The sequence below is a fragment of the Coenobita brevimanus genome, chromosome 110 (genome assembly GCF_032717465.1).
Source record: "Coenobita brevimanus isolate Jiangsu-jjx chromosome 110, ASM3271746v2, whole genome shotgun sequence".
Lineage (NCBI taxonomy): Eukaryota > Metazoa > Arthropoda > Malacostraca > Decapoda > Coenobitidae > Coenobita > Coenobita brevimanus.
In genome coordinates, this window is record NC_137063.1 from 22,539,310 (window position 1) to 22,555,920 (window position 16,611).

Here is a 16,611-nt window from a genome sequence, read left to right on the forward strand (position 1 = left end):
TCTACAATGGAGGATCTCACCTCTGGCAACATCCTTAAGACGGCGGTTTTATTGTCATTCTTAGTTCTTGTGAAGAAGGTTGAGGGTACCATGAGCATCTTAATTTTATTGTTTTTACTCAGAATGTTTCGGATGATGTCAGAGTTGTCCAAGGAAGAGGAAAGGCCCGTCACAGTCATTTTTTGCAGCAAAAATACATCATTTATCTATCTATCTATCTATCGATCGATCAATAGACAGATAGAGACAGACAGATAGATAGATATATAGACAGACATAAAATGAGACTACCCAGAACCCATTACTCAGAGTATACGACACACCATATTATTATGTACAAAGATTTCTCAGATCCAGTTTAACTGAACCTATGGGTAAGGTAATGACACTAGTTTTGCTGACTGTGCTATACATCCAGATATTTCAGTACAAAGCTGGAATGACCCAAGTAATGTAGCAGTGCATAATTATGGCAGTCTCACTGTCATTAACCCCTTCAGTATAATAACACCACTTAAATTTTATTCTTGCTACTGCCAGGTCATCCTATTTTGAAAAGGGGATGTTGTCAAGTGCACAAGGATTAGAAAAACTCCATTCACCCCTCTGGTACTATGGCATCTTTTATATTTTAATATGACTCACTCAAGACAGTTACAAGCTCAACACAGTCAACCTGTAGTGATGAGGTTAATACAGTACATGCCTCAGTTACTCATATACATAACAACTTCCAACTTGCCTACTCAAGCTGGCACCAAGAGAAATACAGCCCACAAACAGCATATCAATGATTGTTAGTATGCTGATAGTTTGCATAGTTTATTTCATTAAAAAAACAAAACTATTCTAATGCATTTGTACCAGGTATGGATATCTGCTAATGAAAAAATATTCTTGAGGAAGTCTGGACATGAAAGATTCAAGGCTAATAACAACTATCATGCTTATTTCCTTTTTCAAAATAAACTACAACTGAGTTTAAGTCAAGATACAAAGGCATAATGCAGTCTCTCTCTCTCTCTCTCACTCTCTCTCTCTTTGCCACAATTTGGTAGTCAAAGTCCAGAAAGTTCCAAAACAGTATGCACACCCACAACAGCACTAAGAAAGAACACATTGAATGTAATCTGTGATGAACAAGAATCAACTAAATCTTAGTATATTATACCTATGTATCTTGACTTACAAACTACCTCTGACTGCAAATAACAAAGGGCAGAACATAGGCAAGAGCAGTACCAACACAATATTAACTTCTACAATTTTCTTTATTGGTAGAGGAACTCACTGCTCAAGACTGACCAACTCAAGTCCTCCCAATGAGAAGTTACACAAAAGAAGGCCATTATCTAAATCCATGACATAGGCAGCTGCATGCCTTGAAGTTGAAGGGAGGGAAGAATTATGGTAACGGAGAAACGAACTGTATAAAAAGATGCTAGGATACTCTCACCACATCCTGTTAAACAAAATGGGAAATGTGGAAGTTGTCCATTCAACAAAAACTGTGATAAATTAACAGAACGAAAATTAAGGACCTTATAACTGTGGGCTTAGGATGCTACTCCTCACATCTAACCTATTCATTTGCACTCACTGCAAGATAATATTCTTCAGGATGCAATATATGCAAGCCATATCTATACAGGAATAAAAGATACAATCAGCGTATATGAGAATAATAAGGTGTAACGGACAAAATAAAATGTTTAATAAGAGGTGCCAGGAAGTCTCCTAACACAAGAAGAACATGGCCCTTACAGCTGAACTTGCATACCCTGGGCTCAGTCACCTAAGCGAAGCAGAAGAAGGGTATGTTTAATCCAGGTCATCATTTGCTCCTGAAGGTGGTTTTGGTGGAGGGGCAGTGTCTGGGAAGCCACCACCAGCCCCAGGAAAGCCACCCATACCTGGGAATCCTTCTGGCATACCACCAGGCATACCTCCAGGCATGCCTCCTCCACCACCACCCAGCTTAGAGATGAGTTTATTGATGACAGAGGCAACTTTGGGGTTGGACTGGTACTTGAATATGTTGGAGGGATTGGATGACACATCCTGAAAAGCTGCTGCCACCTCAGGATCCTGTAAAATAATGAACATCACCATTCACTACCAGTACCATCATCATCAATTACTATGTACTGACATCATTATCACAATCATCACCATTACAGTATAAAAAAAAAAAAAATCAAACAGGTGGGTAAGATCCAAAAAGAAGTATGGGAACAAAAGTTGATGCTATGAATAGAACAGCTTATATAATTTGCCCTACATCTACAGTACGGTCCTTACTCCTAATTCATGCCTTCAATATTCTCTGGTTCATCACCCACAGTCTATAACACAGTAATCTTGCAATTATCAGGTGTGATTCAGTCAAACCCCCTGCTGAATATTGCAAAGAGTCAGATATTGTGTCAATACCCCCAGTCGGCTATCCATTCAGCAGTGGGCCAGATAATATGTCACCACTCTAAGCTATCCATCTCAACCCTCCATCCTAAAAACTTCCCTACAATATTATCCACTGGTAAAAGATTAAAATCAAGCATAAAAAACAATACAGGATTGTTACAGTATACAGAGTACAGTAATACAGTACATAATATATACTCACATAGTGTTCGTCTTAAGACACCCGTGGTAGTGTGTTTACACACAATTTATTAGACTGGACACATCAGCACATCCTAAACTAACCTAATTGAGAAGTTTTGTGCTCGAATACTATCAATCTATCTATCTATTGCCAGATACCTTAATCCCTTATACAGGGTGGCCAAAAACAAATTGCCTCTGCGTCACCCTGTCCCCCGACATTTCACTTCCCTGCTCCCAATTCACACCCCCCTCTCTCATATACCTCTCCACTCCATCCCTCCATCTCATCCTTGGCCTTCCCCTCCCCCTCTACCTCACATACACTTTCCTCATCAGTCTCTCACTCTCCATCCTCTCAACATGGCCAAACCACATCAATGTGTTTCTCCTAACATTTCCTATCACATCTACGTCCACACCACAACGCTCCTTCACACTCTCATTTGTCAATCTGTCTCTCCATGTGACTCCACAGGTTCCTCTCAAATAACTCATTTCCACTTCTCTCACTCTTGACTTGTTTCCCTCCAACAACGTCCAAGCTTCACTTCCATACGTCAGAGTTAGTATCACAATACTGTCATGTAATAACTTTCTCACTTCCATGATCACTTCCTTGCGTCTTATCACTGCCTTCAAGGAACCAGAAACCTTTCTTCCTTGTTGTATCCTTTCAAGCACTTGACCCTCCAAACTTCCATCCTTAGTCATCACACTACCCAAGTACTTAAACATACTCACATTATCCATTTCCTCATCATCCAACCTCACTGTACATTCACTGACTTCACCTCTCTCGAAGACCGTAACTTTACTCTTCCCTACATTCACCTTTAAATTTTGTTTCTTACACACTCTCCCAAACTCATCCACCAAACCTTGCAGCTCCCCTTCGTTTTCACTCAACAACACAGTATCATCTGCAAACAACAATACGGGGAGTTTCCAAACACTGCCCTCCCTCATTAGGGCCACTCCAACATCCACTGCCCTACCTTGTATCTCTTTTATATCCCCATCCATATACAGACTGAACAACCATGAAGACATGACACATCCCTGTTTCAACCCAACCTTCAAATAGAAAAACTCACTCAGTTTACTATGCACAAGCATTGCAGCCTTATTACCCGCATACATACTCTTCACAGCATTCAACAACTTCCCATCTACTCCATATATTCTTAATACTTTCCACAATCCTTGTCTATCCATCCTGTCATATGCTTTCTCCAAATCCATGAAGGCCAGACACAACTTCTTTCCCTTCTCTAGAAACTTTTCCACTAGAGATCTAAGAATGAATATCTGATCTACACAACCTCTTCATTCCTAAAGCCTCCCTGTTCTTCTCCAACCATATCCTCTGTTATTTCCTTAACTCAGCCAATAAGTATTCTACCGTATACTTTTCCTATTACACTAAGAAGACAAATACCCCTATGATTACCACACTTCTTTTTCCCCTTTCCCTTTGTACAAGTGAATAATTATACATGACTTCCAATCCTCCAGGACTCTACCTTCCTCCCAAGCCAATCTGCACATCTTCCACATCCATTCTACTACTATCTCTCCCCCATGCTTCGGCATTTCACCACACATTCCATCAATTCCTGGGGTTTTCCCCATTTTAACTTTCTTCACTGCTTTCACAACTTCCATCCTACTGATTTCTTCCAGTCTTCTCACCTTCCTCCTTCTCCCAGCCATTCCCCAGCAACTTATACTTGCCTTACTTTCATTTTTATGTTCAACAATTCATTAAAGTGTTCTCTCCATCTGCTCACTTTTTCTCCCCTCTCAACTAGTAATCTACCATTTTTATCTTTCACTCCCCTACTAACTTCAATGCCACCTTGTCTTACTCTCTTTACCTCTTTCCAGAACATTTTCTTACAGTCCCTCCACTTGACACGCAAATTCCTTCCAAATTCCTCATCCACTCTCTTCTTACTCTCTCTTACTAATTTTTTCACCTCTCTCTTCCTTTCGACATATAACTCTCTCTTCCGTCTCTCAACTTCTTCCACACCCCTATTTCTCATCCATTCATCATTTGCTTTCTTCTTTTGTGCCACAGCCTGTCTCACCTCTTCATTCCACCATGCTGTTCCTTGCACCCCCCTCCGTTTTCTCTTCATCCCACACACCACATCACATGCTGCACATATTTCTTCAGTGAATATCCTGCACACACCTTCCACATCCCCCATCTGCTCCAATTCATATTTGCCCAATCGTTCCTCCACTTCTCTCTTATATTCTGCCTTTTTCTCATCCTCTTGTAACCTTTCCACTCTCCTTGCAACTACTCCTTCTTCCCGTCCTTACCTTCTTCTATAACTCCATCTTATTTGAGTCTTGATTCTGGCCACCACCAAGTATCAAATACACTCAATCCTCGTAAATCGCGGCAATTTGGATCTGGACCACTGCCGTGATTTACAAATTCCACAGTTTGTAAATAATAACCCATATGTGAAAAATGAATTTGGGTCTGGACTTTGGCCAACCACCCTCAGCAGCACCCTACCTACACCTATCTAGGCACCATCAAATACAAACATACAAATTTAGGAATATTCAGTGCATGTATTTAATAGAAATAAGCAATGTTAAGGAATCTCATCTTAATCCTATGACGATATTGCTTAAATGAATGGAGTGGGGTGGTGTTGGGACCAACTTAGAACCTCTCAGCATGAGGTCGGGGTGTTCCCTCATGCTGTTCTCCCTTCTCCAGCTCCTCTGCCTCCCTCAGGACGCCCTCAAAGTCTGCCTCAGAGATGACAGATGCTACGTCATCCACGTCCTCAGTGTGTGAAGGGCCAGGTTGTGGTTCAGGCTCAGCTTCTGCCCTTACCCAGGCAAAACAGTGGGTGATGAGTTCCTGATGTTTCTCATTAACTTTGCCGCATTAGTATGCACACTTGCCACCAGGGACGGGTGGTGACTGGTTGTTGGGTCGCGATTTTCAAACTGAATGCCGCGGTTTACGACTCTCCTTGGAAAAGGCTCACTTCGGTGCCTAGATCCGCGATTTTCGTGACTTAACAGCGATTTAGGGGTAGTCTGACAGCCACTTACACGTGATTTACAAATCCGTGATTTATAAACATGCGATTTACGAGGATTGAGTGTAGTTCCGCCACCCTCCGCTAGAGCGTCCCTGCATCCTCCCCACTTACTGCCCGTCTCTTGTTGTGAGTGCACGCTCATCATCATGGCCGCCCACGTGCTCGCTTTTGTGGTGGTGCCCTACCTCCTGCAGGCTCTGCTACTGCTCTCCTGCCTCTTGTTAGTGTGTGTGATGGTGGCCCCGCTGCCTGAGAAGAGGAAGAGAGTCGTTTTGACTCTGGAGAAGAAGAGGGAGATATTGGACAAGGTGGACGCAGGATGGTCAACCTCACGCATCCTCTGTGAATTTAACCTGGCCCGATCTACTTTCTTTGATATCAAGAGATCCCGAGACAAACTCATGCAGTACATGGCTGACTTCTCGTCGAAGAACACACGCAACGTGGAGATGAAGATGATGTCTACCCCCCCGGTATGCTGAAGTCGACCGCTCCACGTTGATTTGGTATCGACAACAACGTGCTGCTGGTGAGCTGGTGCGTGGCACATAGCTGAAGGCTGCTGCTGAGAAGTTCGCAAGGCTTCACGACGCCCCAGACTTCAAGGCATCCAAGGGTTGGCTCTTCACGTTCAAGTTACGACATGGACTTACCAACCCTAAAGCCCATGGCGAAGCTTTGGACGCCAACGAGGATGGAGTAGAGGAGTTTCGGCACAAGGTGAAGTGCTTGATCGACAGGGGGGGCCCTCACTCTCGGTCAAGTCTACAACGCTGACGAAACTGGTTCATTCTATAGCTCTTTGCCAACGAACACTCTAGCCGAGGAGACGGAGAAGCATGTACCTGGCCGCAAGCTCTGCAAGCAACGGATATCTGCTTTGTGTTGTGCCAATGCTAATGGCATGCACCGGCTTAAGCACGTTATTGTTGGCCGTGCAAAAGCAGCCTCGGTGTCTTCGTGGGGTGATGGATGTCCTTCCTGTCATTTGGTACCATTCTTTGAAGGCATGGTTCACTGCCCACATCTTCAAAGACTGGTTCCACCGCCATTTCGTCAAGGAGGTCATCCGTTACCAGACAAAGACACTGGGAATCCCGCGCAACTAGGTAAAGGCCCTCCTTCTCCTCGGCAATGGACCTGCTCACCCGTGCGACAAGGACTTCGTGGCTGAGAATGGCCGGATTAGGTGCATGTTTATGCCACCTAATACGACTGCTCTCATCCAACCAATGGACCAAGGAGTGATCGTGGCAATGAAGAGGCTGTACCGAAGGAAGTTCCTGGACGAGATGATGGTTGTTCTCAAGGACGAGGACAAGCGTAGGGAGGGACGGTACACATGAGGCCAGCGGACTTTGGAAAACCATTGCCGCTACAACATCAAGTCTGCAATCTACAACTGGGCCATTGCATGGAAGGAAGTCCCTGTCAAGACTCTAGAAAATGGTTGGTCTCGTCTGCTTCTAGGAACGGATGTGGAGCACGATTTCCTAGGTTTTGACGTGGATGACTTCCATGCACGTCTATGTGCGCATGGCGACGATGTTGATGGATGAAGTGCGTGAGTGGTTGGATGACGACGAAGGCGATCCTGAGTATCAGACCATGTCTGATATCGAGATCGCATCTTCAGTTGCAGGTGTCAGTACCCAGCTTGAAGATTCCGACGAGGACGGCAACGATGATGTGGACTCCTCTCAGTGTGCCACTACTCCAGCCATCCCCAAGCTAAGCGCACTCCGGGAAAACGTAGAGTTCGTTCTCGACTACCTGGAACACCCGGACTGCGACAGGGAGATGGGGCCCTTGGGACTTGTGGAGGAAGCGCGCGCTTTCAGGCAGCGCATCATTAATCGCCAAAATCGTTATTCCTTTGTCAATCAACCATTGACAGCTTTTTCAGACCCGTCACCCCGCTGTGCCCAGCCCTGGCTCCACATCATTGCCTCCTGAAGACAGGCCCTCATCCTCCGAGCCACAGCCCAGCACATCAGGCACTGTGGAGTCACCACTGGACGTGAGTTTGCGCCTCTCTTCAGCGACGCACCCCTAGGCCACCTCCTTCAGCTACTCTCAGACTCTGACAGTGATTAAACAACAAGAAGTCTCCACTACATCACACGGGAATTTAAAGTGCTGTGTAGTGAAGAAAACAGTGCATAGTGTTAAGAAGTTAGAATTGTGAGTGCAAAGACTAAAGTGCAGAGTCCAACACTGATTTTATTGACGTTCAATGAAGTGCAAATTACACTAGAGTGTGTAATGTTAAGAAAATGGATTTATGAGTGGAAAGACTTTAAGTGCAGAGTGCAACACTTATTTTATTAAGGTGCAATGGTGCGCAAGTAAGACTAGAGTGCACAGTGTTAAGAGAATGGAATTCTGAGTGCAAATTAAGTTCAGTGCAAGACTTCATGTACAGTGTACTGCAGGTGCTTCAGGTACTCCATTTTACTGTCAGAGTCTGAGAGGAGGCGGGTTATTCATCGAGATGGCCAGGGACTTGTTGTAAGTACCCAGAATGTTTCAAATTGTACTGTATTTTCCATACTTACCTCTAAAACCTCATTTCACTCTTTTATGTCCCTTATTTGTGTGAATAGGGTCTTAGGTGCTATGCATGTGCAGTAGGGAGGTGTTTTTCTGAGTTAGGCTAATTAGGGTCCATAAGTACCAGTCCAGGAGCCAGGGACTTGATATAAGTACCCAGAATATTTAATATTGTATAAACTCACCTCTAAAACCTCATTTTATGGTTCTTTTGCATTTATTTCAGTCTTTTATGCCCCTTATTGGCGTGATATGGGCCTTAAATAGGTGCTATGCAGGTCCTGAGGGAGTTGTATAGGTGTTTTTCTGAATCAGGGTAGGTTAGGGTTCGTAAGTACAAGTCCAGGAGGCTGGGGCCCACTTTCCGTATGGGATCACTTTCCAGACATGCTTTTGGCTCTATTACATTGGAATGTGGAGGGATTACTGTACTTTTAGACTTCAATTAATGTGTTTTAGCCACAGGTGGGGTGAACATTGACATTCTGAGGTATAGTTTACTGAGCTTGATTTATTCCAGACTTATAATTGACAATATTCAGATTATATTTGTTGGTTTAGGTGAGTTATTTACAGGTGTCAGGCTTAGGTTAGCTTCCTTGACAGCTGTTATGCCATTCTGATTGCCTTTAAACCTGTTTCTAGGCTCATCTGGGTGGGTTTTGGACTTGGTTTGGGGGAAACCCAAGGCTAGTAAACGGTCCACATTGAAATAGATGTTAAAAGTACCCCGATATATGACACCCCGCCTAACGTTGGGGTCTTACCTAACAAATTAGATCATTAAACTGGGGTATGCCTGTACTGTAATATGGACCAAATCACACTAAAACCATACTGGAGTGGCTGAAAGTTTATTTTATAATATGCTGTGAATTACTGTGATAAGATACAAGTGATTTAGTGATATTTTTGCTGTAATCAAAGAAGTCATGCACTAAGCTCATGAGCAAGCAAACATTTTTGTAGTTGCAAACTGTGTAGCTATGCTATGAAATGACTCATGACATTATATCAATAAGTTTTATAAAAGTAAGAGGTAATAAAAGTCATTCATGAAGTTTTAAAAATATTGTCAAGATTTTCCTGTTATAGCTACTGTTTCGCTGAAGTCTAGCATAAACACTGGAATATCGTAATAAAACCATACGCGACTGGCTAGAAGTGTTTATTTATTTATTATTATTATTATTGTAATTATTGTGATGAGGTAACATGGCAGTAACCCTAGTTTGTCTGGAAAAAATCTTGTGGTCTGGTGGAAATTTCGGCCTCACTGGGCTCTTTCCGGTGTCAGACGGTCAAAAGACACCTTGTATTCTCTCAGATAGTTCTCCAGGCTTGGAGTGCATATGGACACGCAGTTTGTTGCAAATGATAGCAGAAAGATTGAAGTTTGTCTGACAAAAAAAGGATAAGTGGGATAAAACACGAGCTGAAAACACACCATTTTTTTCCTATTTCTCTGCACTGAGCACATTCAGTAGGCTGTTGTGATGGCTGTTTCCCCCCCCCCCCAAGAAAGAACCAAAGGCCAGGAGCCCGCAAACCATTCCTTCCAAGAAAAAAAACAAAACAAAACAAAACAAAAGTGAGCTGCAGCCAAAGGGTTAAGGCGTCTGAAGCAGCCAAGATTCGGCTGATCTGCACTATGGAGAGCTCTCCTGGTGTTGCTGGCATCGGTGTAACCTCCTCTTCTCTCACCTTTTTTTATGCATCTTCAATAGATGCTGCAGTAATCACATCTTCTGCTATGGTGGATTCACCAACATTGTTAATCTGAGACATGGATGTTAAGAGACAGCTAGCACTATTTGGGAATCGCACTAGTTGATCAAAAATTGGGACCTAGATGTATACTATCCATTACATGGAATGTATGACGCAGGCTTACCAGATTGTTTTTTGCTCGGAGTGACTTAGAACACAGTTACCAACACTGGCAACAGTTTTCCCTGTTTAACAGTGATGGTGAATGACAGTTAACTCAGTCTACAACATATGAGGAAAGTGGGATGGAGGCAGTCTACGAGGTCTGTCCAAAGAGAAACCGAACTTTTTAAACAGCACACAAACTAGCCAGCGTAGCATGGTCATGACTGGAGCACTGTGTGGTGGCAATTTTGACCTTTAGTTAAACACTAGCCACATCACTTAGTCACTGAGATACACATGCTTGAGTGGACACACGTTTAACCCCTAACCGCCAGCTGACGTGTATAGCAGTCACGATTTTGGGCGTGGAGCAATGCCGGTTGATGTGTATAGCCGCAAGTGTCTTCCCACCATCCTTACTCATTGACGAGACCACATGGAGATGTGGAGACACTTTCATTTGAAAGAGGAAGAGTTGATGATTCTTATGTATCTTTAATTTTTTCTCTAGCTATTATAGTTTGGCAGATATTAGAGTTTGAAGTAAGGGTATTTTTTTCCGTCACTGATATCTCCCGTAGGGAGGAGCATGCAACATCGGAAAACCCCCAGCGTGTAGGGGTTAATGCACTTGGCAATTTGTTGCAAGCTGAACAATGAAAGACCTTGAAGAGTAATGTGTTTGTGTTAAACTCTGTTTCAAATTGGAAAAAACTTTTACGGAGGCTTTTCAAATGTTGCAACAGGCATATGGGGAGAATTATTTAAGCCATATGCAATGTCACAAGTGATTCCAGCAGTTTAAATAGGAAAGAAGATCCACTAAAGATGATCCCAAATCTAGATGGCCTTCTATGTCAGGACACAATGATGATGCTGAGAAAGTGTGTGTTGTGATCCATGAAAGTAGTCGCCTGACTGTCCATGAAGTTTTCGAAGAAGTAGGCATCTGCAAGAGCTTGTGTCACACGATTTTAACTAAAGATCCCCGTTGAAGCAAAATTTGTGCCATGTCTGCTGACAGATGAGTGAAAAGAGAACCGTGTCACAATTAGCCAGGACCTGTTGGACTGTTCGAATGCTGATGAAAACTTTTTGAAATATGAACTGTGGGTGTACTGCTACAACAACACAAAAAAAGCAGACTTCACAATGGGCTGGTACATCGCCACTGCGACCAAAAGAAAAGTATGCCAGTTGCTCAAATGTGAAGGTGATGTTGATTGTCTTTTTTATTGGAAGAGCATCGCTCATCATAAGCTAGTTCCGCATGGTCAGACAGTTAATAAAGTTTTACTCGGATGTCCTGAAGCATTTGAGGAAGTGCGAAGGAAGGGGCCTGAGGCGTGGACAATCAAAATCTGGATGGTGCACCATGACAATGCACCGGCTCATGCATTGCTCCTTATCCAAGACTTTTTGGCAAAGCACAAGACTACCATCATCCCCCAGCTGCCCTACTCTCCACATGTGGCTCATGCAGATTTTTTATTTTTTTTTAAGTTAAATCTATCCTGAAAGGTCGCCAATTTCAGACAACAGAAGAGGTAAAAAGAATGTCAAGTGCACTAAACATACACTCATGTGTACCTTGATAACTAAGTGACCTGGCATGATGCGGCCAAAGTTAAACTAAAGCTCAAAGTCGCCGCTACACAGCAGTCCCATCACAATCATACTACGCTGGCTAGTTGATGTGCTGTTTAAAAAGTTTAGTTTCTTCTTGGATAGACCTTGTGCATCCATGTATACAGGTACAGTGTACATGAATTTCCTATCCTTTTTATCCCAACCTGGCCCTCTCCCCCTCATGACTGCCAAGTTATTATACAAGGTTATTGCAATACTGTGCTGGTCATGAAAAAGCACTATGACAAGAGTGTGAAATTATGGGCCAAGTTAATGTAAAATGGGTATAGTTTTCATGTTTACTCATTTATTTTCCATTATGGGGGTGGGGAGCTGTTGGGCTTACTGGATTATCGGCTTTATTGGGCTGGGATTCCCCCCAGCTGACCCAATATAGAGAGGGGTCTATTGTATGGGTTTTTGAAGATGCATTTTGTGCAATTTTCTCAAGTTTTCCTGATGTAAATCACATAATGCTGTATCACCTACAAGTGAGACGAAACGACGTAGCAACTGGGTACTAATACAAGAAAGGCCATGACATGCAAAAAGACAAAGATTCTGGTGAAATTAATCTCCAGCATATACTGTACTTACTACATGATGCAACAGGCAGCCCATCCACTAACTTACTTCTACTAAACACAATCTATTTATCTATCAACTAAACCTTATTGCTTGTTTTAACTCCATTATTGCTTCTTTTTACATGAATCCAAGGGCCCAAGACTAAGTGATATTAGTCCAGACTTTAATGTTAAGAGTCCACTGTCTACTGACCTGCATTGCTGCTAAAATCTCTGGGTCCTTGAATATATCCCCCAGTCCAGCAGGGCCTCCAGGCATTCCAGCACCAGAAAACCCAGAGAATGGATCATCCTTTGACTTGGAGTTTTGTTCCTCCTCCTGGGCCTAAAAAATATCAAAAGATAAAATTATTATAAAAACTCTTGGTAATAGTCTTTTTAACCATATCTCCCACTGTTTAACAGGTTAAGTATGATCATGATAAAGAATTAGGAAAATAATAAACCTGGCTTATCCTTTATCATTCTTTTTCTGTGCCTGTCCTCCTCTCTTCCCATATCTCCCATCTTTCCTGTCACTTCTTATTGCTCTTCTTTCCTTTACAGGTGGCTTTACATTGAGGGACAAGCCAAATGGTTTCCTGTAAGCCAAGAAACCATTTACAACGCTGGGTGGTAACCATATAACCAACCCATACGTGCTCCCTACGTGTCAAAAAGTGGGTTGGTGGAGGGTTAGTGTCCCTCCCCATAAAACCAATAACTCAAAGTCAAATGGCCACCCCTTATGGGATTATGGCGTCTGGCAATAGATAGACATATAGATAGATAAACCTGGCCAATAAAATAGGCCCTACATCCATTCATTCATCAATTTATCAGATTTTCAAGTCTACCCTATAGGCACATAGCAAACACTGTTGTCATCATATCATCATCCCAACTCTAAACTCCCATTGAAACAATGGAGCAAGCTGGGATACACAATGAACATAGTGCATTAGTGATGGAAAACTATCAAATAATATGCCCTGTAAAATGAACATCATAAACTTCACTGACAATAATACAATAAACTCTCAATTATTGGCCATCGCAATATCTGGCCCAATGCAATATCCAGTGCTTTTGCTCGGCTCATTAAAACAATATTCGGTGCCGAAACGGGAAGCAATCAGTGTACTATACATTTTTCATTGGTAAGGTATATCTTCTGGCTCAGACACCACACCAAATTGGTCCTAGGGAAGACCCTGCAACACCACAACACATGCCAGTCAATCACATGCATTGCGGGAGCAGCCCACCCAAAGCACCAAACCAACTATCCTCCTCCCTCTGGTACTGTGTTACTTTACTATATGCACACTCACAAGCACTAATCCATGCTCGGGGGTGCCCCTTCCTACCAGGGAAGAGGGGAGCAGGGAATGAAACAAGCTCCACCTGCCTCTACCCCAGCTCCCAACACTCCCATACCCCAAGTCAACCCCTCTTCCATTCATCATTCTTAACTGGCTTTTACATTTTAAGCTGATCTCATACTTGAAACTTTTGGTCACACTGCTATTACACAAACATAAAACATTAGGATATGTAAAAGGCATATAACATAACTATCAATAGGTTGCTGCAAGAAACTAATGCATTATTAAGATGAGATTTAAACAATACCATAAACAACAGCCACCCCTGGCCTCATGCATCAGGCTCACAACTTGTTTTGTTCTCTCACACACATATACACACACACCGAGGCTGGGGGACAGTTGGAGGGCCTGGACAGTCACTCCACACAAAAAGATACAATCACTTCACTTAATATCACACACTGCACTATCTGTTACGCACTTGCATTGTTATCTGGCAACAGCGATGGTGTTTCAGTGGCCTTTCATTCATGAAATAATATGAAAAGCTGACAATCACAGGGCAGGCATAGGCTCAGACAGCCGAGTAGAGGTTAAAAGGGAATGATAGTTACGTAAGGTTGGCAAGATTTCCAAGTCACAAGTTTCAGTATTTCCCCCACAAAAAGCATAATTTCACTGAATCATCTCGCACATGGTAAATTTTCTGGAAGTCTGTGGGACATGATCAAAGAAAATCCTGCGAGGGCAGCCTGGACTCACGCACGAAGGAAAACATTCCCATGGATTTCATTTTGCCCCAGAAACTGGTTATACCATCATCTTCGCCAATGTTTATACCATACGATGAACTAATAAAAACACACAAAACTGAGGAGTAAAACTTCCAAAATGTAGAGAGACTACTATAATTTTGTTCTATCTATCTATTGCCAGACGCCATAATCCCGTAAGGGGTGGCCATTTGACTCTGAGTTATTTGTTTTACAGGGAGGGGCACTAACCCTCCACCAACCCACTTGTTGACACGTAGGGAGCATGTATGGTTTGGTTATATGGTTACCACCCAGCGTTGTAAATGGTTTCCTGGCTTACAGGAAACCATTTGGCTTGTCACTCAATGTAAAGCCACCTGTAAAGGAAAGAAAAGCAATAAGAAGTGACAGGAAAGATGGGAGAAATAGGAAGAGAGGAGGACAGGCACAGAAAAAGAATGATAAAGGCTAAGGAAGAAGTAGGCAGCACTACATCAAGTGAGTGGATGATAGTGAGAAATAGGAAGAGAGGGGCAGGCACAGAAAAAGAATGATAAAGGCTAAGGAAGAAGTAGCCAGCACTACATCAAGTGAGTGGATGATGGTGAGAAATAGGAAGAGAGGAGGACAGGCACAGAAAAAGAATGATAAAGGCTAAGGAAGGAGTAGGCAGCACTACATCAAGTGAGTGGATGATGGTCGCCACCAGTGAAAATATCTTCCCAACACCCTAGTGCAAAATTCTGACTGCACATTGCAAGAGCTATGAAATAGCTGTACCCTTTCAAGCACTTCACCCTCCAAACCTCCATCCTTACTCATCACACTACCCAAGTACTTAAACGTACTCACATTTGCCAATTCCTCACCATCCAACCTCGCTGTACATTCACTGACTTCACCTCTCTCAAAGACCATCACTTTACTCTTCCCTACATTCACCTTTAGATTCCGTTTCTTACACACTCTCCCAAACTCATCCACCAAGCCTTGCAGCTCCCCTTCATCTTTGCTCAACAACACAGTATCATCTGCAAACAACAGTACAGGGAGTTTCCAAACACTATCCTCTCTCACCAGGGCCACTCCAACATCCACTACCCTACCTTGTACCTCTTTTATTACCCCATCCATGTACAGATTGAACAACCATGGAGACATGACACATCCCTGCTTCAACCCAACTTTCAAAGAGAAAAATTCACTTAGTTCACCATCCACACGCACTGCAGCCTTCGCACCATCGTACATACTCTTCACAGCATTCAGCAACTTCCCATCTACTCCATATATTCTTAACACTTTTCACAATCCTTGTCTATCCACCCTGTCATATGCTTTCTCCAAATCCATGAAAGCCGCATACAACTTCTTTCCCTTCTCTAGAAACTTTTCCACTAAAGATCTAAGAATGAATATCTGATCTAAAGCCTCCCTGTTCTTCTCCAACTAATTTCTCTGTTCTTTCTCTAACTCTGTCAATAAGTATCCTACCATACACTTTTCCTATTATACTAAGAAGACAAATGCCCCTATGATTACCACACACTTCTTTTTCCCCTTTTCCTTTGTACAAGGGAATAATTATACCTGACTTCCAATCCTCCGGGACTCTACCTTCTCTCCCAGGCCAATCTGCACATCTTCCACATCCATTCTACTACTATCTCTCCCCCATGCTTCAGCATTTCACCACACACTCCATCAATTCCTGGGACTTTCCCTGATTTAACTTTCTTCATTGCTTCCACAACTTCTATCCTACTGATTTCTTCCTGTCTTCTCACCTCCCTCCTTCTCCCAGCCATTCCCCAACCACTTATACTCGCATTACTTCCATCCTCTGCGTTCAACAATTCCTTAAGGTGTTCTCTCCATCTGCTCACTTTTTCTCCCCTCTCAACTAGTAATCTACCATTTTTATCTTTCACTCCCTTGCTAACTTCACTTCCACCCTGTCTTACTCTTTTCACCTCTTTCCAGAACATTTTCTTACAGTCCCTCCACTTTACACTCAAATTCCTTCCAAATTCCTCATCCACTCTCTTCTTACTAATCTTCACCTCTCTCTTTCTTTCTACATATAACTCTCTCTTCTGCCTCTCAACTTCTTCCACGCCCCAATTTCTCATCCATTCATTGTATGCTTTCTTCTTTTGTGCCACAGCCTGTTTCACCTCTTCAGTTCACCACGCTGTTCCTTGCACCCCCC

At 42.9% G+C, this 16,611-nt stretch overlaps 1 protein-coding gene across 2 annotated transcripts in view; it reads right to left on the reverse strand.

The window, feature by feature from the left end:
* Positions 1–605: 605 nt before the first annotated feature.
* LOC145417320 (putative protein FAM10A4) overlaps positions 606–16,611 on the reverse strand; it is a 427,645-nt gene continuing 411,639 nt past the window's right edge. For both annotated transcript variants that reach the window (XM_080285999.1, XM_080285998.1), the window contains exons 8-9: positions 12,528–12,659; positions 606–2,088 (exon numbers count right to left, since the gene is read on the reverse strand). In XM_080285999.1, coding sequence (XP_080142125.1) covers positions 1,822–2,088; positions 12,528–12,659 — 399 coding nt within the window. In that variant the 3' untranslated portion in view covers positions 606–1,821. The remainder of the gene's footprint in view (positions 2,089–12,527; positions 12,660–16,611) is intronic.